This window comes from Pleurodeles waltl, chromosome 8 (genome assembly GCF_031143425.1).
Source record: "Pleurodeles waltl isolate 20211129_DDA chromosome 8, aPleWal1.hap1.20221129, whole genome shotgun sequence".
NCBI classification, from domain to species: Eukaryota; Metazoa; Chordata; class Amphibia; order Caudata; family Salamandridae; genus Pleurodeles; species Pleurodeles waltl.
The window spans coordinates 25,935,345-25,962,701 of NC_090447.1; the positions used below are offsets into that span (position 1 = coordinate 25,935,345).

The window sequence follows — 27,357 nt, forward strand, 5'->3', positions numbered from 1 at the left end:
GCGTGATCTGTATACAACAGGAAGGACCTGCCCAAAAGGTAATATTGGAGGCTTTCGATTGCCCACTTAATGGCAAGACACTCTCGCTCGATAATGGGATACTTCTGTTCCCTGGGAAACAGTTTACGGCTAATAAAGACCACGGGATGGCTTACTTCGGTTTCATCTTTCTGAAAAAGCACGGCTCCCAATCCTACGTCGGAGGCATCCGTTTGAAGATGGAAGGGTTTATTAAATTCAGGGCATTTTAAAATCGGTTGAGTAGTGAGACATCTCTGTAAGGTACGATAACTATGGAATTGACCAGGGCTTAGTCTCTTAATGGTTTTAGGTTGTCCCTTTCTCAGAAGGTCAGTCAGGGGGGCGGCCAAGGTGGAGTAATGGGGTATAAAGCGTCGATAGTAACCTACCAAGCCTAAAAAAGAACGGACCTCCTTTTTTGAGGTAGGAGCATTGATGCGTAGGATGGCCTCAATTTTGTTCATTTGGGGTCTCAGTATACCTTTCCCTATGTGATAGCCCAGATAAGAGATATCTTTAAAGGCCAGTCGGCTCTTAGAAGGGTTGGCTGTCAGTCCAGCCCTTCGTAATGCTGTAAAGATTTTTCCTATGTGCGTTAAATGGTCCTCCCAAGTCTCGCTAAATATGACGATGTCATCCAGATATGCGGCAGCGTACCTGGTATGAGGTCGTAGAATGGTATCAATGAGACGTTGGAAGGTGGCGGGGGCCCCATGTAACCCGAAAGGGAGAACATTAAAATGATATAGTCCAGAGGGGGTAGAGAAGGCCGTTTTTTCTCTATCTTTTGGGGCCAGGGGGATCTGCCAGTAGCCTTTTGTCAAGTCGAGAGTAGACATGTAGTGAGCTTTCCCCAATTTCTCTAAATGTTCGTCTACTCTAGGAAGAGGATACGTGTCAAACTGGGATATAGAATTGACTTGTCTAAAGTCAATACAAAAACGTATAGACCCATCCGGTTTGGGCACCAATACTACTGGCGAACACCAGGGGCTTTGAGAAGATTCTATAATATCTAGGTCTAGCATTTTCTCTATTTCGCTCTCTACCAGAACCTTCCTGGCTTCGGGGATACGATAAGGGCGTAAGCGCACTATCTTGTCAGGAGGGGTTAAGATCTGATGATGTACCAAATTGGTTCTTCCCGGTGTCAATGAGAACATCTGAGTATGTTCCTCAAAGAGTTTGTTTAACTGCTTGCGCTGTTGAACCGAGATATCTGTATTTATGACCGGTATCTCGTGTCCACTGGGGCGATCAGTGGGGCACCACCCTACCTCTAATTCCTTAACAGTGTTAACCAGACATCCTCGGACCGGGTCGGTTACAGGTTCTTCCCATTTTTTTAGCAAATTAACGTGAAAGATCTGTGACCTATTGGGTCTATCGGTGAGCTGAATTTTATAGGTCACAGGTGTTACTATTCCTGTCACGTTATATGGTCCCTGCCACTTTGCTAACAATTTGTTGTCTGAGCTGGGGAGAAGCACTAACACTTTATCCCCTATGGAAAAAGACCTCAACTGAGTATTCCTATCATAATACCTTTTCTGTTTCTCTTGAGCCTTCTCCATGTGTTCCCTTACATTTTCCCACACCGTGTGTAGGTGTTTTTTTAATTCTTGGGTATATTTCAGAAGGGTCTTTTCCCCATCCTCCTCTTCCCATAATTCCGCTGCCATGTCTAATAGGGTTCTGGGTTGTCGTCCGAACAACAGTTCAAACGGACTATGGCCCGTAGAAGCTTGCTCATGGGTTCTGACAGCGTATAATACTAAGGGGAGTTTCCTATCCCAGTCTTTACCTGACTCGGAGATTGATTTCTTTAGAAGGTTTTTCAGCGTTCGGTTGTACCGTTCCACCAGACCATCAGTCTGTGGATGATAAACCGAAGTCCGCAATTGTTTGATCCCCAAGAGTTGACATATTTGGGACATTAGGGAGGACATGAATTGGGTGCCTTGGTCTGTTAAGATTTCTCGGGGAAAGCCGATACGGGAGAAGAACCCTATCATGGCGTGGGCAGCGCTCTTGGTGTTGATACTACTAAGAGGGATGGCCTCGGGGTACCTTGTGGCGTAGTCCACCAACACTAATATGTAACGGTATCCTCGAGAAGAGGGTAGGAGAGGACCAACAATGTCCATTCCTATTCGTGAGAAGGGAATATCTATGATAGGAAGGGGTTGTAAAGGGGCTCGTATCCTCGTACCAGGATCAATCATTTGGCATTTAGGACACTGCTGACAGAATTTCCTAATCTGAGAAAAGACACCCGGCCAATAGAACCTCCTCAACAGATACTCCTCCGTTTTTTCCCTCCCATAGTGGCCACCCCCTGGCTGACTGTGGGCTAGGTGGAGAACTTGTTGTCTGTAGGGTTCAGGGACTATCAATTGCTTCTTTTCTGCTCGGTCATTGCTAGTGACTCGGTATAATAGATTTTTTACTATTGTGAACGATGGACCTTTATCTTGGAGGGTCCGGGGTCGTGCACTTTTCCAGGCATGAACTAAACTTGGATCTTCTCTTTGGCAGCTCCGGAAGGGGGGAAGGTTAGTAAGGGTAAGAACCGGTGTAATTACCCTCTCTGGGCTTGAATTTTCTTTTGCGTAGGCTTTTCTGGTTGCTCTCTTTTCACCTCGGGAGGGTTTATACCGATCTAGCGGGGCGGTATATGTATGTTAGAGAAGGGAGCATTTTTCCACCATGTATTCATTTCTTCAGAATGTCTGGTACTATCTAGAAGCTCCGAAAATTTTGTAAAATCCGTTCCTATAATAGCTTCTTCCACTAGTCGTTCCACTACCCCCATCCTTATGGGATTTTCTTTTCCTCCCCATGACAGGGTAGTCCACGTTAGAGGATATTCTTTGGTTTCCCCATGAATACAACAGATGGACCCAGTAAGACCGGCAGTAAAGGTAGGGTTAACAAGTAGATCAGCTCGGATTACGGACTGACTGCACCCTGAATCAATAAGGGCCAGAGTGGGTCTTCCATTGATAACCAGTCTCTTCTTATATGGGGTTTCTTTTCCCTCGGTATAAAAGACTCGTCCCCTAGTAATTCCTATTTCCATTGGTTCTGGTTTTTCGGTTTTTAGGGGGCAAACCCGGGCTATATGACCCCATTCACCACAACTAAAACACTGTGGCTGTTGAACATACGGCTTTTCAAACCCTCGTGTTTTTCCACTTTCCTCGTTGGTTCTTCGTCCTGCCGATGAGGATGAACTGGGATTCTGTCGAATCGGACTAGGTGTTGACCGAAGGGGGGGGACCTTAAATTCGAGGGAGCGGTGAAAGGCACATGCTAACTCGATGGTGGTGTTAGTGTCTGGGTTTGGGTGTTGTTTGATCCAGTGACGTGTGTTGGGGGGTAGGGCGTCTAGATACTGTTCCAAGAGGACGATCTCGATGATGTCTTCCCTATTAGTCCCGATGGGGCCTAACCACTTGAGACCCAAATCCTTGATCCGGAAGTATAGGGCTCGGGGATTCTCGGAGGGTCCCCACTTGGCTTTTCTAAACCGGACTCGGTAGTGTTCTGAATCGAAACCCACCCTTTCCAGGATGCTCTTTTTAATGTCCTGATAGGGAGTTATTCCACCTGGGTTCACCGCTTGATAAGCCGCTTGGAGGGTTCCTGTCAATAATGGGGCTATATATTGACCCCATCGCTCCTGGGGCCAGGTAGCGGAAGTGGCAACTCGCTCAAAATTGGTAAAGAAAGCATCTGGGTCTTCGCCTTCCTGGTACCGCTGTAGGACCGAACTGGGCACATTCGGGTGTACCCGGGTGGCGGCAATGGTATCCGTGAGATTTTTAATGGCAGTTTCATGAACCAATTGATTGTTGGCCATGATAGTGGCCTGGCTTTTGAGCGCGTTTTGCAGGGCCTCCCTTTCCACTTTAGCCTCCTTCTGTTGCTCTTCCCAGACTATTTGCAGATGCCTATGTCCCTCGGCTAACTGCTGCATCATATCTGATATTGTGGGTTTATCCTCCATGGTCCTAGACTGTCTGTCGCCTGGTCCAATATCCCACTTCTGACACCACTGTGACGGGTTCTTTATCCCGGGTGGAAGGGATATTGGATTAAGACGACAGACGCGTATTCAAGGGGTTAACTAATTTATTTCTGTTACGGTTCTACGATAAACTTATCTTCTTCTCAGAATGTCAGACTTGATATAGTCTCTCAATGCAAATAATAAATCCCTTGTTTATTTATTTTCTCTTCCAGGGTTCAGACAAGGGTCCTGGTGGGGTCTGGTCCGGCTTTAAGAGGGTTCTGCTCCTCCCGTGTGACAGCGGCCCAGGTTCCCAGAATAAAGAAGAAAAGAAAAACAGGTAAGTGGGGTTTAAGTAAGTAGGTAGGGTTATTTGGGTTTAGTAGGGAGGTGGGGGATAGGTAGGAGTGCCAGGAGGTGCGGGATACTTTTGATCACGTCCTTCTCCCTGCCCCGGTGCCTTCGTGGAACTCCCCTTTTTGTTGTGGTAACAATTATTTAGGGTGGGGTTTTCGTGCGGTTAGAGGGTACACTGGTTTCCCTTTTTATACCGTCTCCCCTCCCTTATAGGACCTCAGCCCTTTCCCCTTGGTTCCCCGTAGTCCCAGTAACCACCCGGTGCCCCGGTCCCACTGGCGGTACGATCGTACCTCTGTAGGCCACGCCCCTCCAGGGACGCGGCCGGCTTCCTGACGGTCTCCCGACTTCACTGACTCAGGGGCGGGAGGCTCCCTGCGTATCACTCTTCCTTCACGGTGCTCGTCTGCCTCGCGGGGACTCGTTTCGTTGTGGTGTGCGTTTTGCCGTTCGTCTTGCTCTCTGCTTGCTCTCTGCGCGTCCCGATCCTTTGCGTCTCTCGGGGCTTCGGCGGCGTCCCTCCTTTCTAAATTCCCTCTGGCGTACATGACGTTTGACGTCATGACGTCCAGAGCTCCTCGGGTGCCCCCGGGGGATCCCTCGTCAGTTTCCTCGCTTTCCTGCAAACCGGCGTCGGGAGACGTCCGGTTACATGCCCCCTCCAGAACCAGTGGAGAAAGACATCCACTACCTCTGTCCTTAGCAGGATGAAGCACTCTGGGCACCATGCCCCCTCCAGAACCAGTGGAGACTGTCATCCACTACCTCTGTCCTTAGCAGGATGAAGCACTCTGGGCACAGAACCCCCTCCAGAACCAGTGGAGAAAGACATCCACTACCTCTATCCTTAGCAGGATGAAGCACTCTGGGCACCATGCCCGCTCCAGAACCAGAGGAGACTGTTATCCACTACCTCTGTCCTTAGCAGGATGACGCACTCTGGGCACAGAGCCCCCTCCAGAACCAGTGGAGAAAGACATCCACTACCTCTGTCCTTAGCAGGATGAAGCACTCTGGGCACCATGCCCCCTCCAGAACCAGTGGAGACTGTTATCCACTACCTCTGTCCTTAGCAGGATGAAGCACCCTAGGCACCATGCTCCCTCCAGAACCAGTGGAGACTGTTATCCACTTGAGAGACTGTGGCTTTGCACTCCCCAGGATGGAACAGTGGGCAACCTACCCACTGTATAGGCATGAGAGACTGTGGCTTTGCACTTCCCAGGATGGAACAGTGGGCAACCCACCCACTGTATAGACTTGAGAGACGGTGGCTTTGCACTCCCCAGGATTGTACAGTGGGCAACCCACCCACTGTATAGACTTGAGAGACTGTGGCTTTCAACTCCCCAGGATGGAACAGTGGGCAATCCACCCACTGTAAATACATGAGAGACTGTGGCTTTGCACTCCCCAGGATGGAACAGTGGGCATCCCACCCACTGTATAGACTTGAGAGACTGTGGCTTTGCACTCCCCAGGATTGTACAGTGGGCAACCCACCCACTTTATAGACTTGAGAGACTGTGGCTTTGCACTCCCCAGGATGGAACAGTGGGCAACCCACCCACTGTATAGACATGAGAGACTGTGGCTTTGCACTCCCCAGGATTGTACAGTGGGCAACCCTCCCACTGTATAGACATGAGAGACTGTGGCTTTGCACTCCCCAGGATTGTACAGTGGGCAACCCACCCACTGTATAGACATGAGAGACTGTGGCTTTGCACTCTCCAGGATGGAACAGTGGGCAACCCACCCACTGTATAGACATGAGAGACTGTGGCTTTGCACTCCCCAGGATTGTACAGTGGGCAACCCACCCACTGTATAGACTTGAGAGACTGTGGCTTTGCACTCCCCAGGATTGTACAGTGGGCAACCCACCCACTGTATAGACATGAGAGACTGTGGCTTTGCACTCCCCAGGATGGAACAGTGGGCAACCCACCCACTGTAGAGACATGAGCGACTGTGGCTTTGCACTCCCCATGATGGAACAGTGGGCAACCCACCCACTGTATAAACTTGAGAGACTGTGGCTTTGCACTCCCCAGGATTGTACAGTGGGCAACCCACCCACTGTATAGACTTGAGAGACTGTGGCGTTGCACTCCTCATGATGGAACAGTGGGCAACCCACCCACTGTAGAGACTTGAGAGACTGTGGCTTTGCACTCCCCAGGATTGTACAGTGGGCAACCCACCCACTGTATAGACATGAGAGACTGTGGCTTTGCACTCTCCAGGATGGAACAGTGGGCAACCCACCCACTGTATAGACATGAGAGACTGTGGCTTTGCACTCCCCAGGATTGTACAGTGGGCAACCCACCCACTGTATAGACTTGAGAGACTGTGGCTTTGCACTCCCCAGGATGGAACAGTGGGCAACCCACCCACTGTATAGACATGAGAGACTGTGGCTTTGCACTCCCCAGGATGGAACAGTGGGCAACCCACCCACTGTATAGACATGAGCGACTGTGGCTTTGCACTCCCCATGATGGAACAGTGGGCAACCCACCCACTGTATAAACTTGAGAGACTGTGGCTTTGCACTCCCCAGGATTGTACAGTGGGCAACCCACCCACTGTATAGACTTGAGAGACTGTGGCGTTGCACTCCCCAGGATGGAACAGTGGGCAACCCACCCACTGTAGAGACTTGAGAGACTGTGGCTTTGCACTCCCCAGGATTTAACAGTGGGCAACCCACCCACTTTATAGACTTGAGAGACGGTGGCTTTGCACTCCTCAGGATGGAACAGTGGGCAACCCACCCACTGTAGAGACTTGAGAGACTGTGGCTTTGCACTCCCCAGGATTGAACAGTGGGCAACCCACCCACTGTAGGGACTTGAGAGACTGTGGCTTTGCACTCCCCAGGATTGAACAGTGGGCAACCCACCCACTTTATAGACTTGAGAGACTGTGGCTTTGCACTCCTCAGGATGGAACAGTGGGCAACCCACCCACTGTATAGACATGAGAGACTATGGCTTTGCACTCCCCAGGATGAAACAGTGGGCAAACCACCCACTGTATAGACTTGAGAGACTGTGGCTTTGCACTCCCCAGGATGGAACAGTGGGCAACCCACCCACTGTATAGACTTGAGAGACTGTGGCAGTGGGCAACCCACCCACTGTAGAGACTTGAGAGACTGTGGCTTTGCACTCCCCAGGATTGAACAGTGGGCATGTGGCCCTCTCGTGGATTTGGCATTGTGCACTCAACCGGCTGAGATGCCCCCCCTTTCCCTCCCCCTGAGGTGCCTGTTTTCTTGCTCTCTGATGCCCCTGCAGTGTTCTCTCCGTCATAGTCGGGGATCTTGGGTGGGCCTCGCCCATACCTTTTGGGCCCAGTGTTCCACGGACTTCATTGGAAGTCCACTACCTGGACTACTAAACTTGGTGTATATTTTGTTTATGGTGTATATATATATTTTTGCATACTTGATTTTAATATATTACAATGGTTACACTCATTTCCTTTTGTCTTTGCATTCTTCCAGGGTTTGGGGGATGTAACTGTAATGTATCATGCTGTATTGGTGTGTGTGTTGTAGTGGGCGAGGGTGGGGGTGTGGGTGTTGCGTGTTGCGTGTGTGTGTCCCTGTTTTTTGCCTTCCCCCTCCCCTATGTCGTAGGTCTAGTACTTATCGTTGTCTTCGCCGCCGGCGTTTGTGCTCCTGGTAGAGGAGCAAGAAGATAAGGGCTGGCAGGATGTGCAGCTCTGGTTCCATGGCGTCTGGATTCCTCGTGGGGTGTGTAGAGGTGAGCGTTTTCCCTTCGAAGTCCTGTTTCCGCCGTGTTTTTGTCCGCGGTGAATCCACCCCGGAAAAGGTGGCGGATTGGTAGGTTGTGATACTGTGGGCGGTACTTTGTCTTCCGCCTGTCTGTTGGCGGTGACCGCCAAGCTGTTTGTCTGTACCGCCGTGGCGGTCGGAGTGTTAAAGTGGCTGTCTTTGTTGGCGGTTTCCGCCACGGTCGTAATTCCAATTTTTTTACCGCCGGCCTGTTGCCGGTCTTACCGCCGCTTTAACACCGTCCGCCAGGGTTGTAATGGCCATCCAAGATCTTTAAGATACATTAAGTACTTTTTGAGATATGACTTTTCAACATTTTTATTAAGTTAGTCTTTCTGTGCGTAATTATGCATCATTGGAATCAATGCACAGTCACCTTTAAAAATGCATAAAGAATCGTACAGTTGAGTTACCAGTCTCTTCGTTTGCAGGATGGTAGTAGCAGTCAGTGGGCACCTTGTGCCAGTTGTAGAGCCTCAGGCGGCTCCCGGTTCTGGCGAGAGCATCCTTCGAAAGTCTCTTGGCACAGGGCCACTTTGAAAGGGAGCTGGTTTGCAGATTTAAAGATGGTGCCTTGGGGTCCTCTTGGGCTGTTGAGATCGTGTGGGGTTGGGGACCCAGGGCACACAGCAGATCCCATGATGCAGGGCTCCGAGTGGCCTGCTGCAGGGCGAGTTGAAGGTCGTGTATGCTGTGCGCAAAGGGGCCCTTTGGAGCTGGAGGTAGGTTTTCTTCCATGGGCCTTACAGGACGTCGTGGGCGCTCTGACTGGAGATCCAGGGTGTCACTGAAGCCTCTCAACTGGGGCTTCCTCCTAGTCCAGCTGCAGTTCTGGGTGAGCTGTTTGTGGGGTTGTCCGACGTGCACTGACCAGTACCTGGGGTACTGGCACAACTCGGCCACTGAAGGGGGCCAGGCCACCAAAGTTGGCACACTTGCAGGTCTCGTCCAGGCTGTCGGTGTGTCGTCGGGTCCGGCTGCGACTTTCGGTTGAGGAGATATCGTCCGATCGGTGAAGTGTCCCTCACCGGTTTGCAGGTTCCTTTCAGGTTCCTTTGGATTCTTGAGTGGTGACTCCACTCAGGAGGGAGATCTCGGGCTATATTCAAAGCCTGGAGGTCCTCGGGGTCTTTTGAGGCTGGTCCAGTGGTCAGCTCCTCCACAGCAGCGATTGTCGGGACTTGGGGCAGCAAGCAGGGGTCTTGGAGCCTCTTCTGGTGCAGCAGGTCCTCTGTTCTCATCCTGTTGGGTTCTTTGGTGCTGTCTTTTCTATCAGATTGATCTAGTTTCTTGGTCTAGGAGAGCCCAATAAATACTGAATTTAGTGGGCGTTTTAGGGGGAAACTGGTATTGTCCAATGGGACACTACATTTAGGGTTAAATCTGATTGTTGTATCAGTTTAGATTTATTATTCTGAGTTGTTTGATACCAAACAGCCCAGGGTTCAGAGTAGCCATTATGTAGCTGGGAAACTTGTGTTGACCAGTGTCCAGCAGATGTATTAAAATGGCTGCTCTGTTCACTCACTATGTCCCAGGATTGACAAGGATATAGTGGGGGCATATTGCTCATGAAGCTATGCCCTCACATATAATATGGAGGACCCTGCCTTAAGGCTGTAAAGCCTACGAGAGGGGTGACTTACCCATATCATATGTAGTGTAGGATGGACAGGGCACACAGGGAGTGCGCCATGTTCGGTTTGCCTTTTAAGGTTTGCCCCAGTACACTCAGCCTGCACTGGCGGTCCTGGGTGCAGGGCCCTTGGGGGTAGCACAATCAGTGCTGCTGCCCTCAGGGGCATATCTTACTATCCCATGCCCTGGGTACTGGGTTACCCATTTACTAGGGACTTATAGTTATATTTAAGAGTCTCCAATTGTGCCAAGCATCACAGCAGAGTTTTGGAAAGAGCTCTGGCCCAGGGAACCTGGTTAGCAGGGGCCTGGGCACTACCAACTTTTAGAGGACACATCAACATCAGGCAAGAAGAGGCCTCCTCTCACACTGTGCTGCTGTGCGGGCTGCTCGCCTGTACTCCTGCTGCCTGCCCCCTTTTGCTCGCCTCCCTCTCCCCCCCCCTTCCAGCACAGGAGTCACCCGACCGCCTCCCAAGTCAGCTGAAGGGGAGGAGTCATCTGGCTGCACCAGAGTTACTGAGCCGGGCAGTATCCCTGTCCTGCCCCCGCAGAGGGCGGTGCCAGGGGCCGCCCCTCCCTCCTTCAGCACAGGGCAGGAGTCGCCTGGCTGCACCAGAGTTACTGAGCCGGGCAGTATCCCTGCCCTGGCCCCGCAGAGGGCGGTGCCAGGAGCCGCCCCTCCCTCCTTCAGCACAGGGCAGGAGTCGCCTGGCTGCACCAGAGTTACTGAGCCGGGCAGTATCCCTGTCCTGCCCCCGCAGAGGGCGGTGCCAGGGGCCGCCCCTCCCTCCTTCAGCACAGGGCAGGAGTGGCCTGGCAGCACCAGAGTTACTGAGCCGGGCAGTATCCCTCTCATGCCCCCGCAGAGGGCGGTGCCAGGGGCCGCCCCTCCCTCCTTCAGCACAGGGCAGGAGTGGCCTGGCTGCACCAGAGTTACTGAGCCGGGCAGTATCCCTGTCCTGCCCCCGCAGAGGGCGGTGCCAGGAGCCGCCCCTCCCTCCTTCAGCACAGGGCAGGAGTGGCCTGGCTGCACCAGAGTTACTGAGCCGGGCAGTATCCCTGTCCTGCCCCCGCAGAGGGCGGTGCCAGGAGCCACCCCTCCCTCCTTCAGCACAGGGCAGGAGTGGCCTGGCTGCACCAGAGTTACTGAGCCGGGCAGTATCCCTGTCCTGCCCCCGCAGAGGGCGGTGCCAGGGGCCGCCCCTCCCTCCTTCAGCACAGGGCAGGAGTGGCCTGGCTGCACCAGAGTTACTGAGCCGGGCAGTATCCCTGTCCTGCCCCCGCAGAGGGCGGTGCCGGGAGCCGCCCCTCCCTCCTTCAGCACAGGGCAGGAGTGGCCTGGCTGCACCAGAGTTACTGAGCCGGGCAGTATCCCTGTCCTGCCCCCGCAGAGGGCGGTGCCGGGGGCCGCCCCCCCCTCCTTCAGCACAGGGCAGGAGTGGCCTGGCAGCACCAGAGTTACTGAGCCGGGCAGTATCCCTCTCATGCCCCCGCAGAGGGCGGTGCCAGTGGCCGCCCCTCCCTCCTTCAGCACAGGGCAGGAGTGGCCTGGCTGCACCAGAGTTACTGAGCCGGGCAGTATCCCTCTCATGCCCCCGCAGAGGGCGGTGCCAGGAGCCGCCCCTCCCTCCTTCAGCACAGGGCAGGAGTGGCCTGGCAGCACCAGAGTTACTGAGCCGGGCAGTATCCCTCTCATGCCCACGCAGAGGGCGGTGCCAGGGGCCGCCCCTCCCTCCTTCAGCACAGGGCAGGAGTGGCCTGGCTGCACCAGAGTTACTGAGCCAGGCAGTATCCCTCTCATGCCCCCGCAGAGGGCGGTGCCAGGAGCCGCCCCTCCATCCTTCAGCACAGGGCAGGAGTGGCCTGGCTGCACCAGAGTTACTGAGCCGGGCAGTATCCCTCTCATGCCCCCGCAGAGGGCAGTGCCAGGAGCCGCCCCTCCATCCTTCAGCACAGGGCAGGAGTGGCCTGGCTGCACCAGAGTTACTGAGCCGGGCAGTATCCCTGCCCTGGCCCCGCAGAGGGCGGTGCCAGGAGCCGCCCCTCCCTCCTTCAGCACAGGGCAGGAGTGGCCTGGCTGCACCAGAGTTACTGAGCCGGGCAGTATCCCTCTCATGCCCCCGCAGAGGGCGGTGCCAGGAGCCGCCCCTCCCTCCTTCAGCACAGGGCAGGAGTGGCCTGGCTGCACCAGAGTTACTGAGCCGGGCAGTATCCCTCTCATGCCCCCGCAGAGGGCGGTGCCAGGAGCCGCCCCTCCCTCCTTCAGCACAGGGCAGGAGTGGCCTGGCTGCACCAGAGTTACTGAGCCGGGCAGTATCCCTCTCATGCCCCCGCAGAGGGCAGTGCCAGGAGCCGCCCCTCCATCCTTCAGCACAGGGCAGGAGTGGCCTGGCTGCACCAGAGTTACTGAGCCGGGCAGTATCCCTGCCCTGGCCCCGCAGAGGGCGGTGCCAGGAGCCGCCCCTCCCTCCTTCAGCACAGGGCAGGAGTGGCCTGGCTGCACCAGAGTTACTGAGCCGGGCAGTATCCCTCTCATGCCCCCGCAGAGGGCAGTGCCAGGAGCCGCCCCTCCCTCCTTCAGCACAGGGCAGGAGTGGCCTGGCTGCACCAGAGTTACTGAGCCGGGCAGTATCCCTCTCATGCCCCCGCAGAGGGCGGTGCCAGGAGCCGCCCCTCCCTCCTTCAGCACAGGGCAGGAGTGGCCTGGCTGCACCAGAGTTACTGAGCCGGGCAGTATCCCTCTCATGCCCCCGCAGAGGGCGGTGCCAGGAGCCGCCCCTCCCTCCTTCAGCACAGGGCAGGAGTGGCCTGGCTGCACCAGAGTTACTGAGCCGGGCAGTATCCCTGCCCTGCCCCCGCAGAGGGCGGTGCCGGGAGCCGCCCCTCCCTCCTTCAGCACAGGGCAGGAGTGGCCTGGCTGCACCAGAGTTACTGAGCCGGGCAGTATCCCTGTCCTGCCCCCGCAGAGGGCGGTGCCAGGGGCCGCCCCTCCCTCCTTCAGCACAGGGCAGGAGTCGCCTGGCTGCACCAGAGTTACTGAGCCGGGCAGTATTCATCCTCCTGCCCCGCTGAGCGTAGTGGCAGTCTCCCCCCCCCCCCCAGCTAGGGCAGTAACAGTCTCCGCCCCCGCACAGGGCAGGAGTCACCTGACTGCACCAGAGTCAGCTGACAGCAGCTGAGAGGAGGAAGCAACGTACCAGGGGCAGCGGCGCCTCGAGACAGAGGGCACAGGACAGCTACAGCGCCTCGAAGCAGAGGGCACGGGCCAGCTACAGGGGCAGTGCCTCAAAGCAGAGGACACAGGGCAACTGCAGGTGCAGCGCCTCGGGGGCACAGGACAGCTGCAGAGACAGGTTCAGCGCCTCGAAGCAGAGGACACAGGGCAGCAGCAGGAGTCACTGGACACAGAGGGAGCAGCGCTGGGGACACCCGGAGCCCCCGCAGGGATGGAGGGGTAAGCAGCGCTTGCGTCTCGCCAGTGTTCAGACTGTTGACATATTTAGCAAACAGCGGTGGTTTTAGCTTTTTGAAACTTTATTTTTCCAGCACCCTTCGAAGCACTGCTTGCTCAGTTGAAAACGGTATTTCTCAGTCAAACTGAGAAGAGTTGCATAAAGTTTGCTCTTATTGTCTCGGAGGTCATCGCAGTGCATTCTGGGAGTTGTAGTCATTTAGGACCTCTAAGAATCTTTAAATCGCATAAGCTAGACTTGGAGAACAGGCTCCTGGGGGAGGTCTCGCCCCGCACAGCCTCCTCCAGTGCCTGACCCTTCCAGACAACAGCGCTTTATTAGGGGGCGTCTCTGCCCGGTCCCTGCGTAAACACCCTGGTGCCCAGGGCACGGAATTATAGGTGCTGCAGTGTTCGTTGCTCCTGGTAATTGCAGGGTGTGAGGTTGCGCTCTTCAGTAAAATGCAGGTCAAGCCTGCTGGAATCTAACAGGGTTGAAAGGTCCAGTATTTACAGGCACATGCAGATTTTGTTGCGGCCAAAGCATTGTTTTTCTGAAAGAAAGAATATGTGATAACTAACACCTCAGCCCTGGATTTTACCAGAGCAAAACACATTGGATCCAGCACTGGCCGCTTGAAATCAGTCTTTCAAAATAAAAGTGAGAACCTCAGAACGCCTAGTCTGTAAGCTGACATGCCAGGAGCGGCTCCTAGCATCATGTACGTCTTCGAGCCACTTGATCTTAAGGATGCAATATGCAAATGTCAGGGTTTTCCACGCCAGATGCGTGACATCTCCCCAGGCAGTTTATCTTCATTCTGACTCCTGTTTATGGTCGTTCCTATAGGAGCTTCGGGGTTACACGTAACACAAACCAGAGGTAGGTGGTGAGATGTTCCTGCTGTGCTGTTTAGCACATAAAGACGTGTTTCTTATTGACCAATGTGTGTTTACGTACGTGAGCTGTGGTTGTGAGCAGAGTGAGGTTCTGCGCCTGCATTTATCCACTTCGTGTTATTGCAGATGTGTTGTACATGTAGGGGTGTGGAGGCCTGAAGGTTTGGGAGTGTGGGGGTGTGAGGGTGTGGAAGCCTCGAGGTGTGGGAGTATCGGTGTAGGAGGCCTGGATGTGTGAGGGTGTGGAGGCCTGGAGGTGTGTGGGTGTGGAGCCTGGGAGGTGTGGAAGTGTGAGGGTGAATAGGCATGGGGGTGTGGAGGCCTGGAAGTATGGAGGTGTGGAGGCCTGGACTGGAAGTATGGAGGTGTGGGGCATGGAGGTGTGGGGGTGTGGAGGCCTGGGGGCTGGAGGTATCAGGGTGTGGAGCCCTGGAGGTGTGGAAGTGTGAGGATTGAGAGGTCTGGCTTTGTGGAGGCCTGGAAGTATGGAGGTGTGGGGGCATGGAAGCCTGGCGGTGTGGGGGTATGGTGGTGTGGAAGCCTGGAGGTATGGGGGTGTGGAGCCCTGGAAGTGTCAGGGTGGAGAGGTCTGGGTGTTTGTAGACCTGAATGTGTGGGGGTGTGAATGTGGCCTGAGTAAGTTCAACTGTTGCTTGATTGGAAGATAATATGTGAGGAGAGTCAAGGGGTATTGGGGTGGCTTTTCTTTGCCACTACATGCCTTTGAATCCACGTTATGGTACTGTGGCAGGAGGGCTGGTTGTCATGTTGAGTAGATATAAGTGTTCTGTTGATGGTGCAGGTGGTGGTGGGATGAGGGCTGGTGGTGCCTTAGCTTCACCTAGCCATCCAGGCTTGGTGTGGTGTGCATGAGTGCGCCTGGAGGGCTGCCTGTCCTGGGCTGATGGAGTGAGATATCAGGGGTCTGCCATCAATGCTGACACATTTACTTCCATCCTTGTGGTAGATCCTGGAATGTTGTCTTATCTTTTTTTTCTCCTGCATCAAACTGTAACAGCCAACAATGTTAACCTGCATTAGAGTATGTTTCCTCCTCTTCGTGCAGTTATCTACAGGAGGTGTAAACATGACTCTGGGGTATGGAAAGTTCAGCCACTTCGCTCTCATTGAGGTTGACCCGCTCCACTGCCAGCCCTCGCGCAGGAGTCGAGGACAGACCGGCAGGGCCTAGAGCCCGCTCCATCCTCCTGCTGACTCCGAGATGATGGAGGATGAAGACCAGGGCATCCGAGGTTAGGGAAGGCCCTGGAAGCTTCTGCATGAAGTCTGCTCTTTGATTGCACGGGTCCAGGACCCCTCTCGGGTGCGATTGTAAAGGGATGTTTTTTAACATCCAGTGTGAAGTGATGCATGACATGTATTCCCACGTGTGGTCACTGATCTGGTTGCCATGGACTCGTGTCCGGGCTGCAGGAGGGTGATGGAGGGCGGTGCATCTTGGGACCTGGGTCTAGGGAGGTGAGATTCTCGCTCATTCCCCTGAGAGGTCCCTGCCTTGCGACCAGGAAGCACAGCCCCAGCCCCAGCCCCAGCCCCTGCAGCTCTCCGGTTACTTCTCTCTCTGGGCTTTCCCTTTGGCCTGGAAGTTGATTGATAGTTGGCCAGTGGGTGGCCTTATGTTTCCTGCAAGGCACATGGCTGCAAGTGTCAGTAGACCATGGACGTTTTACTGGAGCATATTAAATATTGAGACACAGTATTATTTAGTAGTTTAATTCGAGCTTTTTCTTAGCCTTCTTCACTTACTGATGATTGTGCAAAAATCGTTTCCTCTGACAGTTAGTTCAGCAAGGAGCCCACAGGAAGTGAGAGTCGGGCGTGGCCACTGGATGCACCAGTCACATGACTGCATCACCAAGAGTAATCCAACATCTCTGCTCCTTCTGCTCTGTGAGATTTCCACTTAAACCAATTTTTTACCTTTCCGTTTTTTTCCCCAGTTCTGATTCTAACGAGGACTTGATGCAAGAGACACTTTCCGGTATTATTCAGAACAACCAGTCATTTTTGTTCCAGTTCCTGGTTGTTTCTACCTACTCGACAGCCGTAGCCAAGAGCATGTTATATCACGCAGGCTTGTAGTGGCACTATAGCCAGGCAGGTCTCCTGCCGCTGGGTGGGTGTGACTAACACACCCAGGACCTAGTAGCCAGTCGCAGCTCGCAAGTAGAAGGGGCGGGGAGGCACACACGCGGGGGTGTAAATAAAAATTAAATTAAAAAAAAGAAAGAAAAACACTTACCTCCTCTGCCGCACACCGCTCCTCTGTCCCTCGTCGCTCCATGCCCAGGCTGCCTCGTGGCATATCCTGACACTGCTCAAAGCAGCGCCCAGATAGGATGGGAGTGCCCAGCCATGGCGCTCCCAGGCAGACTGGGAGCCTGTGCAGGCTCTCTGAGAAAGCCTACTGCGCATGTGTGTTTGGCCAGCCTGAGACAGCCGGCCAAACATACCTGCACAGTGAGGGGGAGTGCTGAGCACCGCCCCCTTGCTGCTCGTCACCCCCGTGGCCCCACCCCTTTAAAAGAAAAGGATAATAAACAAAGTTTATTATCCTATTATTTGAAAGGTTTTCCAGCTGCCGCTTCTGGTGGGGGAGCGACGCTCCTCGGCCCTAATGGAGGAGCCGTCCCTGAGTTGCACTAAATAAAAAGCAAGGTTTTTGCAGAATTCAAGAAACGAGGAAGAGGCTCTGATGTGTAATGACAGGTCACTCCACGCTTTAGGAGCGATATAGGAAAAGGCTTGCCCTCTGGATCTAGTTTTCTGGTACCCTAATCTCGGTGCATTGTGAAATATATTACAAAATATTATGATTAAGGCATTTCATTTTCCGTTTTTACTGATTTTTACATATTAATATAGAAAGAAAATATCGTGTTTCCTGTTTTTTTTTATTTTTATTTTTTTAATGGAAATATACAGGATATTGGGCTCAGTTCAAGCGGGGAGCGCTGCAGGCACTCCCTATGTCCTACCCCCTCCAACATTTATATGACCCCCTCTATAGGTTATTTGCATGCCTGTGGTTCTGTGTGTTACTGCAGTCTAGCCAGCCTGATTTGCTGAGCCAATTCTTGCGTGTGTGTATTTGAGTAAACCATATGTGTTCCTGGTTGCCACTTGCCTGCTATTTCTGAGTGAAACTTTAAAAAATACTCTGCTGTTGTGAAATAACAAAACAGATAAGGCTTGCTTCCAGTGTACAGTGCATCGATGAGGAGCACGGTGTGTGTTGAATGGGTGTAAAATAGTGCTCCATGGGGTGAGAAAGGCACATCAACCAGCCAACAGCATGAGCTGAGCAAGGAATATTCACCCCTCAAGACTGATTAAGACTGACATTCAAGACTGATTTGCATATGGCTGGGTCTTATCTGAGGTGGCATGGTGGGCAAAGGAACGATGGGTTGAGATATGACCCCAGCGATTGGCAGGAGATCAGAAATTTCAATTGAAAATGTATATATAGGCGTATTACAGTGCAACACATACAACTATACCATTATACACCTCTGTGTAAATAACATTTACATCTCATTGTAATACACCTCCCTGTAGATTACATGTAATTCTAATTTTAATTACACATTCTTAATGTGTTGGAAATTCAAATAAATATGAATCTAATCACCCGTTTCCTATATTATTTAAAAAAAAACATTCTTAAATAAAATGTAATTTGAAAAAAGATAAAGAACTTTTTTTTTTAATAGTATGTTTATCAAGGTAAGTTACTTTCCACATTTGCCGCATTTTAATTTTTCGAACCAAATTTATAATGAAGAATGCAAAATGTGGGGTAAATGTAAGTCTATACAAATGACTAATTGTAAAGGTGACATATCTTTACACTTATTGCATGCATCCTTCCATCCGCTTTTGATGTAATGCCCTTAGTGGCCAAGAATAACCCAAATGTGGGTCCCGTGCTCACTGTGCCAATGGAACCAAGCTACCCCTGGCTGAAGAGACCCAATCAGGATGAAACTGGTCTTGGAGTTGCTTGTGTTCTGGTTCAGGGATGATTGGCCTGGCAGTTTGGGCTGGACTGTTCCAGTTGGAGAAGGGTCAAGACTGATTTGCAAATGACTAGGTTCAAACTGGGGTGGTGTGGTTGTAAAAGAATGATAGGTTATGATGCTCCCAAGCGATTGCCAGTGGTTAGACTTATTGCAAGCATCCTCCCATCACCTTTTGTGTGTTTCATCCTTTTCTTTCTCTAGTTACAATCAGCACCACAACTATGCTACGTTTCGGAGACTCTGGAATGACTGCTCTTTGCTCTATGATGCATCAAACGTTTCTCATTACAATCTGGTTTGAGGCAGCTGCGACCTCTGCCAACCGCAACCCTCTACAACTGTCCTTCTCGATCTCTTGGCAAACCTTGGCACTGTTGACCATCATACTAGAACTTGCCGCCTTTCTAGAGTCTGCAGACAGAGCTCTCAAATCGGTTGCATCCTATCTGACCTACTGCTCACCCTTTGTACTCTGGCAGTGTTCACTGCTCCAACTCGCGTCACCTCCATTGGGCATCCCAGAAGAATCCGTGTGAGGCCCAGTACTCTTCACTCCCCTACACCGCATCACAAAGAATCTCCTCCTTCGGGTTCATCTACCATACGTAGGTTAACGTCCCCCGAATATTTCCCCACTTTTCCCTCTCTGAGATCACAGCTTGACACACATCTGCCAGGGTTTCATGGGCATCAGACACTGGCGCTCAGCTTGTGAAAGGTGAAAATTATCAATTGTACTTCATCCCTCCTCCCACCAACCCATCTTACTATTTTCTGTGCCTCTCAGGGCTCAAATTCAGCTCCACAGCCGTGCCCACTCATTCTGAGCATTCTTCCTTGTGTGTCCTGCTGCTTTTCTCTTCAGTGTTAACATTTGTTGAATGTAATAACCTGATTAGACTGAATTACACAATAAAAACACAAAGTCAGCAAGGAGGATGTAGTAATTTACTTCATCAAGAGCTACTGCGGCATGTCTACAGCTCTCCAGTATAGAGACAGCCATCAGCTTCTATGCCTCCTCGAATCTAAGTCATCAGGTCACATTTGTGATGAGCTAACTGGACAACTGCAGTAGCTTACTAGTAGGACAACTCCTTGTAAAATTCACAAGAACCTCTTTCAGTCTGCCCAACACACCTACATCTTTACAGATACCAGGCTGGATGGCAAAACGCATCACAATACAAACTTCTCACTCTGGTTTTTACAACACCCAATGCCCCTCGGCTTGGTGATGTTTATAAATGCAGTAGCCCCTCACACTCGGATCCACAAACCCAGACCCAGGGCCAGCTTTAGTGCTGGTGGCAACCGGTGTGACAGTTTTTTTTGGCACCTCCCCCCTCCATGGCCTCCTCAGATTTCCTCACCACCATGGGAAACATTGTCCCTCAGGTCTCCATAGCTCCTCTCTCACATGCATTTCATTTGTTTTAAAGCTCTGGTAAGGGCTGACTTTACTAATCTACTCAGCTACCCACATAAAATACAGATCTGTTCTTTGCAGCAGGCGTATTAACCCTCTGTGCTGCTTTATGGTGACTCAAACCTGCCTTTAGACAAAACTCCCATCTCTCACTCTCCAACAGAAACATTAATCAAAAGACTTATCTTGACATTTTTCATTGCTGCCTGAAAGCTGGAAGTACAAGTAACTCTGCGGGAGGTGCTTTTAAATCGTAAGTTATTGCTAAATACAGTTTCTCTTTTGTCATTCGCAGGTTGGTTGCCCGTTGCATCCTGTTCGTGGCCTGTTGTGGAGCCGCTGTGATGGGCGCGTATCTGGAGCCTGACCAGAGTCTGGGGTAGGTGATCCACACCGCTGTCTGTGTTACATGTGGCCTGTATGGGGAGGGGACTATGACCCGCGCTAACTACCCCAAACCTCACTAAAATCTCAAGCGAGTGATGGATCATGTGATGGTCATGTCAGCTGATTGCTTTGAGATGATCTTCTGCTGGACAGAACCTGCTCCTGCTGGAGACATGAAGAAGCTAATGATGGAAGGGACCTTTAACAGCCTCTTCTTGCCTCCCCACCCGATGTCTTCCTGCCCCTAATCATCTCATTGACTTCTTCTCTATTGTGCTTCAGTGGCACTGTCCTGCTCGTGACTCAGATGGTCCTACAGGCTCCTCCAGGTTTCTTGTTATTCGCGGAGCTGCTCTTGTCCTGGCTGCTGTCCCCCCTGGTGCCCCGGGCAGGGCTTTCATGAGGAGGAGCTTCAGAGTGTTTGCTTGGTCCTCTCATCTTCTGTAGCTCTGGCTCTCTCTGTCGCTGGGACAGGCCCTTCCTCCACCTCACCCATCCTGAACCTAGGGTAGCCTTCAATCGGGATTTTTTTTTTTTTTTTTTACACACATTTTTTTTTATTGAGATTTTTTCAACAGATATTCAACATAAAATGGCAAAACATGTAAGGCATATAGTCGTGGTGGTCATGCGTATATCTAATAACGGTCGCCGAGAGTCACCCCACCCCGGATAATGAAGGAGCAGGTGGCCAGGGGTCAGGGGTCCTGTTGCCAGATTGGGTTAGGGGCTGGGTTGAGAGGTCATGGGAAGGGACGGGGGTGTAGGTGAAGGTCAAGAAGTGTCCCCAAAGCATCTGAGAGATCCGCTGAGCTATAGAGAGAAGCGGATCGGCGGGTGAGAGGGGTACATCAAGAACATGCAACAGTCCTCAAGAGGACGGGTTAATGGAGTCTGAGGAAGATCCCGACTGTGGGTCGATCAACTCGATAGGTGTTTTATTCTCTTGTGCTCCAGGTCCTTTCCCCATTCTGTATCGCCAACCATATGTATTCCAAGTACAGCTTTAGTACCCGGCCATCCCTCACCCTGACCATATCCAAAGACACCGCTGCACCTCCTGTCTGTGCCGCCTACTGCCTGTCCCAGGAGGGTTTTCACACTCCTCCTGCACCATCTGATTTTTGGGATCCTTATTTTGTCCCATATGTCCTTCAGTTGGTCACATGTACTCCAAGGAACCTGTCCTCCTTCTCACACCTGCGGTGTTACCTGACCGCTCCTGTCAAACCTGCATCCCAAGAGCCCAGCCATGCCTACCGCATCTGCTGCGTTACTCAGCCGCACCTTACTTGCATGTATATAAGGATCCGGCCATTGGTCATATAACAGCTGAGTATTCGTTCCTCCCAAATACCCCTCTATACCAACCATTCACCCTGCACCTGCTGCAACACAGGAGTCTTTCCTACTCCCTTGTACTCCACTGACCCTGCAATTCCTACTGCAGCTGCTGGTGTATGGGATCATTCCTTACTGCAGCGTACTCTGCAAACCCAACCATTCCTCCTGTTTAACCAGACTATCAGCTACTCCTGTGAATCCCAAGGGGCCTCCTAATCCCACCACACCTCCTGTTTAATCAAACTGTGCCTTACCCCAATGTACCATTCACACCCTGCACTCCCACTGCATCTTCTGCATCACCGGCCATTCCCGCTTATTTATGGTTCCTGCCATTCCTCCCTTATTGTGTGACTGTCCCTTACCCTTGTGTAAACCTTCTGCATTGCTAGATCCTTCATTATTCCAGTGGAGCTCTGCCATCCCTCCAGTATCTGCCATATTACCATATTACTATTCCTTACTCCCATGTTCTCCACACAGGCATGCACGTCTAATCAATTGAATAATCTGTTGGTCGTAAACGTAATAAGCTAGAACCATGAACTGCCCCCAATCTGTGTGATTCTAGAAAAATATTTCAATTTACTCAGCCAACTTTTCTTCATTATTTCATATGGAAACACCTTCAAATTTGTGAGTTAAGCATGTCACCTGTACAAAAAATGCTTATGCTTGTTTTGATCCTATTGAAATCAAATCTTTGTTTCTGTCGCACTTCAGAATTGAAAAAAATGTGCTTCCCTAACTGCTGATATATTTTGAAATATTTTAACAGTTCATTCATAAACTACTTCAATGCTATGTGTTAGGGAAAAAACTGATATTCTACAGCCTTTCATTTCACACTCCCTGTACCCCAGCATGACCGTCACACAGTTCACTTTCCAAAATCGTCTTACTCTGCAGTCAGGGAAACAAAAGTAAAACCCAATTTCTAGGATAAAATGAGCAGCAATTTGTAAGAAGACATAAGCTGACATTTGACCTCTGTCTTTGAATGATAGAAAGATAGAAACGTTATTTAAAGGTATCTTTATTGCTCATTCACTTTCTGAACAGAACATCTGTTCTTTGCCAGCTCATGATCTCTTGCTGTAGTGGGCCAGTAGTCCCTAAAACTAGATTGCACTGGTGAAATCAGACTCTCCGTATTGAGTTGACAAGTAGATTTTTCGAGGCCTGCCCACAGTCCTTACCATTTCTGCATCATTCTGGATTATCCGACCATCCTTTGCTACCATGTTTTGGCACCCGCCCATTTCTCCTGTTTTATGCAACCATTCCTTTTTCCCAAGGGCCCTGCCGCTTCTCCTGTTGCTTCTGCATTATTGGACCATTCTGTACACCCATGTGTCCACGTGTGCTAGTATTCATTTGCCAGTCACCACTCTCTTATATGGGGCTCTCTCCATCTGCCCCTTATGTAAATCCTAGAGGCTGCCTCTGCCCCTTGTCCGCCCTAGTAAATCTTATTTCTTTACACCTAGCCATTTTAAACCTTTTTTTTACTCCCCACATACCATGATTATCTCTATTTCCTGTTAGTTTTTGTTGTTTCCTTTTCCTGCTGGTTCATGTTTTCCTTCTAACATTCATCTCAAGGCCCTGCCCTCATCCTCTGATGTCCCAAGCAGTGCTTAATGTGAGCTGTCACTCCTTTTTTGGGACCACCATTTATTTTACTCGTCAGACTTTGATGCAGAAGAACAGAAAGAAAAACACAAAAGTAGGAAAAGACAGTGGGCTAGGAATTCGTTGGGAGGTTTCTAGGACATCTTTTCCTGCTAATGAGGCCTTCCGCGTGAACATGGCCACTTGAGATTCCTATTAACCCTGAATCCTGCTTCAGTAGTCGGAAGCCCACCTAGCCATCTCCCTTGTGCACCCCTCCTCCCAGCTGCTTCATCCTCTGCGCACTATATCCTTCCTGCATTCAGTGTTCGTGAGGTGCTCAGGATGCCTTGTCCTTCCGCACACACAGTACAAAAACCTATTATGTTTAGTATCCCAGATGGATGGACGCACATTGGGCGCCTGGCTGCTTTTGATGACATCACCTTGACCTTTGCCCTGAAACAGCAACGCGTGGACAAGCTGAAGGACCTGGTGAACAGAGTGTCGGATCCGGATTCTCCCCTCTATGGTAAATCTCCGAAGCAGTACTTCCAATCTGGGATTATTCTTTATTTCGTATATTGTCTGTATTACCTGTCTGTAATTGCTGACTCGATCCTGTATCCCTTTGCTACACCCTATTTCAGGAAACCGCTCCACCTTTGGTTTGACAAACCTCTGCCCTTATCCTAAACCCTTAACCGTCTGGTCCTCCAAGACAGCTTCCCCTGCCAGGTATCACCCAGCTCCTCCGGCTGTCTCTGGCAGTGTCTGCTGTCCCTTTGCACCTCTGAAGATCTATCCTTCCTGCTTCTCCTTGCAACCCTCTCCCCTTGCATGGAAGAGGAACCCCTACTCCATAGTCTGTAGCCCACAACTTCTTCACCTGGTACCCCTTCAGCACCTTCATCATATCTCTCCTACCTTGCACCCCCGGCCAGATATACCCATGCCCTGACCAAGAATCCGCATCTGCTTGAATGCTTTTGTTTCTTCCTCAGAAACCCTTTAATCCAGTAACTCGTATCCTAGCCAGTACTCTGCAATGCATACTCACTATCATCTGCAGCACGCACGGCTAACGCTACAAACTTACTCTGGGCTCTCAAGAGTTGCGTGCTACCCACCCGTAAAGCACTGTAACATTTCATCAGGGGCAGCAAGCAGTCTGCAAATCTATGGTACAGTAGAACCCCAGGCATCCCTCCTCTGTCTTTAGATGGTCTACTTCTGCAAACGAGGAGCATTGCTGCTGCTTCGCTAGGTGCACCCACATCTCCTCACCTACATTACCAACATAATCCTTAGCTAGATTTCCCCCCACCCTAAATATACACCCCCCTCTCAAGCTGGATGTCCCACCCAATCCCTGATGTAGAGATCTCCTTCTCTTGAGCTGGATGTTCTTCTACCACATGCCTCAGCTGGATGTCCTACCACTCGCCTCATCTAAATGTCCTCCTTGTCGTCAAGTAGCTGTCTCCATCTCCTCTCGTGACTGTCTCCCCGCCTTTGAGGCAGCTCTCCGCCCACTCCCCGCTAGTTCTTCTGTAGCTGTGAAACAGATATCCTTTTATGTGACACCCAAGGGATTTTCCCTCTATATGCACTGAGCTCCCCCTGGTCCTGATAAAGAAGCTCAGTCTGAGGGATGACTGTGTGTTCATTTCACGCTCTGTACTTCCTATGGATGGGTCCAGAGCGGTTACTGTCACGCTTCCTAATTGTGCTTACCTGTCTTGTCTATTTTGTTCATTGTGGCACCCATCACTTTCCCCTCTCTCCTTTGTGCAGGGAAGCACCTCTCGCTGCAGGAGCTGGGGGCCATGATCCAACCCTCCAGCCTCACCCTCTCCACAGTCAGGAAGTGGCTGCAGATGTATGGGGTGGAGGACTGCCAGACCATCCAGACCATGGACTTCCTGCAGTGCACCATGCCCGCCAGGTGAGTGCGCTAGAAAGTGAGCCGTAGAGTGGCTGTGAGTAATCACTGTGAAGTTGGGACTCTTTCGCATGTCCACCTGCCTCTCCGGTGCTCAAAGCTTTGCTTTTCCCTTCAGTATCTTTCTTCACCTCTCGCTGCTTCTTTCTTCTGCCACTTATTGCCCATCCACACGTGTGTGTTCATGTTCTTGGGCAGTCAGTAATTACTATTTAATGTTTGCTCTGTATGTATGGGACAAAGTTCCCCCTGACATGCATTATAAGGATATTGCAACTCACCAAGGACTTCAATGCCCATAAAGGGGAACGAGGCCGAAGGCTTCTCTTGCTCAGCTCAGCTAGACTCTTCCGGATTTGAAGGAAGTTACTAGCTGCGCATCCTCGAACTATCAAGTCGCTAGCGATGGTAATGATGTTGCTGACAACATAGTTTTGTAGAGTGCACCGTTGCCCAGAAAGGGTGATGGGCACAACATCACCCTAATGAGATGATAGGAAGAAAGAAGATTGCTAAAGGCAGCCTAGGGAACTATTCAGAAAATTATCATACTGAAAAGAGGTGGGTTCCAGCGCTTTGTGAAAACTCAACCTGCTTTATTTTGTAAAGGTTGGTCCACGATTTCATAACATGGGTCCCTAATTAATCCTCCTAGGTGTTAAAAGTCAAACCCAACACGTCATAAAACCCACAAGTCTTAACACGTGTTTAATGCACAAATAACAATCTGTAGAGCAAATAATCAAAATGCAATTGTCATTTCACCTGACTAGAGCTCTCACTAAAGAAGGGTCATTTGGAGCCTAATCATAAAATACATGAAATTTAGGGCAGTCTGTTTTTGTATCTTGTGAGAAATGCTATTATTATTTGGGGTGGGTGACTAGCCACCTCAAGCAAAAATCTCAATCCTAGTTAGAGTGAACCAACAGTCACTAAATTCACTTGAGCTCACCCTCCTGATAGCTAGGCACAGAGCACACAGGCTTAATGCATGGCTACCTGTAATTTATTTATGCAGCACCAAAAAAGTAATAAAATCTATATGCATAACATTTGCCAGCGCGCCTGGTCCTTAGTAAGTTAACTTACAAGGGGACACGTATAGGTTGATTAACCTTTTGAATCGCATGGAGTATCCTAGTCCTGCAGTGACTACTGGACCAGTATCAAAACCAATAATCAAGAAAACATTCTATAGAAAACATCTAATAAACCGTCTACTCATCAATAACCACAACTCGGTATTGGTTATCAATTTTTATTTCCCTATTACTTACAATTCTAAATCATCCGTTCAATCTTTATTCAATTTTATTAATTCATTAATAAGACATCACCACTTGAGACAAACATATGCGAAAATGCCATTACATAAGCTTTGAATATCAGCATTAATAGTGAAGTTCAGCAATTAAGTCCGTAAGTCAATTGTCACTGTCAACGTCACCCACAACAGCCTACCTAACCAAGATTAGCATCAGCATGTGGGACTTCATGCGAAAATCCTTTGAGAAAACATTAATTTGAAAAAATCTATCTAAGTAAAAATATCTATAATCAGCGCAGTTGATACCTAGAAAAAAAGGCATAAAAGTCGTCAGTCACATTTTCATAGCTACCTATACAGGATGGGTCAGCAACAAGTCAGTCTTCGTCTTCAGGTCATCAATTAGTCAGCTACAGATCAGGCTCACGGAATATGAGCCCAATATCAGCACATCGGAGAGCGTCTCCTGACGTCATCGATTCTCTCCCCGCAACTCTCTGATTTGACCTCTTGTCATGACTTTTATTAGGGTCTCTCAGTCCATCCCCCTAGTTGCTAATTGGTCAGTCAGCAGATATGACTTTAACCTATAGTTTTTGTTTACCAAAACTACTCATTTTCAAATGTCTCGGTTCACAAGATGCGGATTGGTTCTTCTTACGATGTTCTCATCATCTGGCCCTTCAGGTATCAAAATTGTTGCATGTTCCTCTTCAGTCAGTGGCTCCATTGTTCAAGTCCTGGGAAAGTACATTTTGCCTACTCTACATATAATTGTATCAAATTGTCTTCATCATCTCTTGTCCGCCGGTACATTGCAGAATGTTCTAGCTAAGCGACTTTAACTTTGAGCGGGTCAAAGCTAAATCCACAGCAGCCTCGAAGCAAACGCGGTTACTGTTTTCTGCTCTCAGTGTGCGGTGCCTAAGGAGACTAGGCCCTCAGTTCAGCTAACTTATCTCTACAAATTAATGGCAAATATAGGTTATACATCTCATTATGTCATATTATTACATTTTTCTTATATCTTTTCATTATTTTGCACATTTTCAGTCATTTTAGTACACATGATGATCACACCCCGAGGGCACATTTTCAAACATGCACATTATGTTCTTTATGATTA

General features: G+C 50.5%; 1 protein-coding gene across 1 annotated transcript in view; it reads left to right on the forward strand.

The window, feature by feature from the left end:
• The first annotated feature begins 13,002 nt into the window (after window positions 1–13,002).
• The window catches only part of TPP1 (tripeptidyl peptidase 1), a 102,870-nt gene continuing 88,515 nt past the window's right edge, over window positions 13,003–27,357 (forward strand). The window contains exons 1-4 of the mRNA XM_069203639.1: window positions 13,003–13,299; window positions 19,967–20,050; window positions 23,409–23,548; window positions 24,814–24,964. Of these exons, the coding sequence (XP_069059740.1) occupies window positions 13,292–13,299; window positions 19,967–20,050; window positions 23,409–23,548; window positions 24,814–24,964 (383 nt within the window). The 5' untranslated portion in view covers window positions 13,003–13,291. The remainder of the gene's footprint in view (window positions 13,300–19,966; window positions 20,051–23,408; window positions 23,549–24,813; window positions 24,965–27,357) is intronic.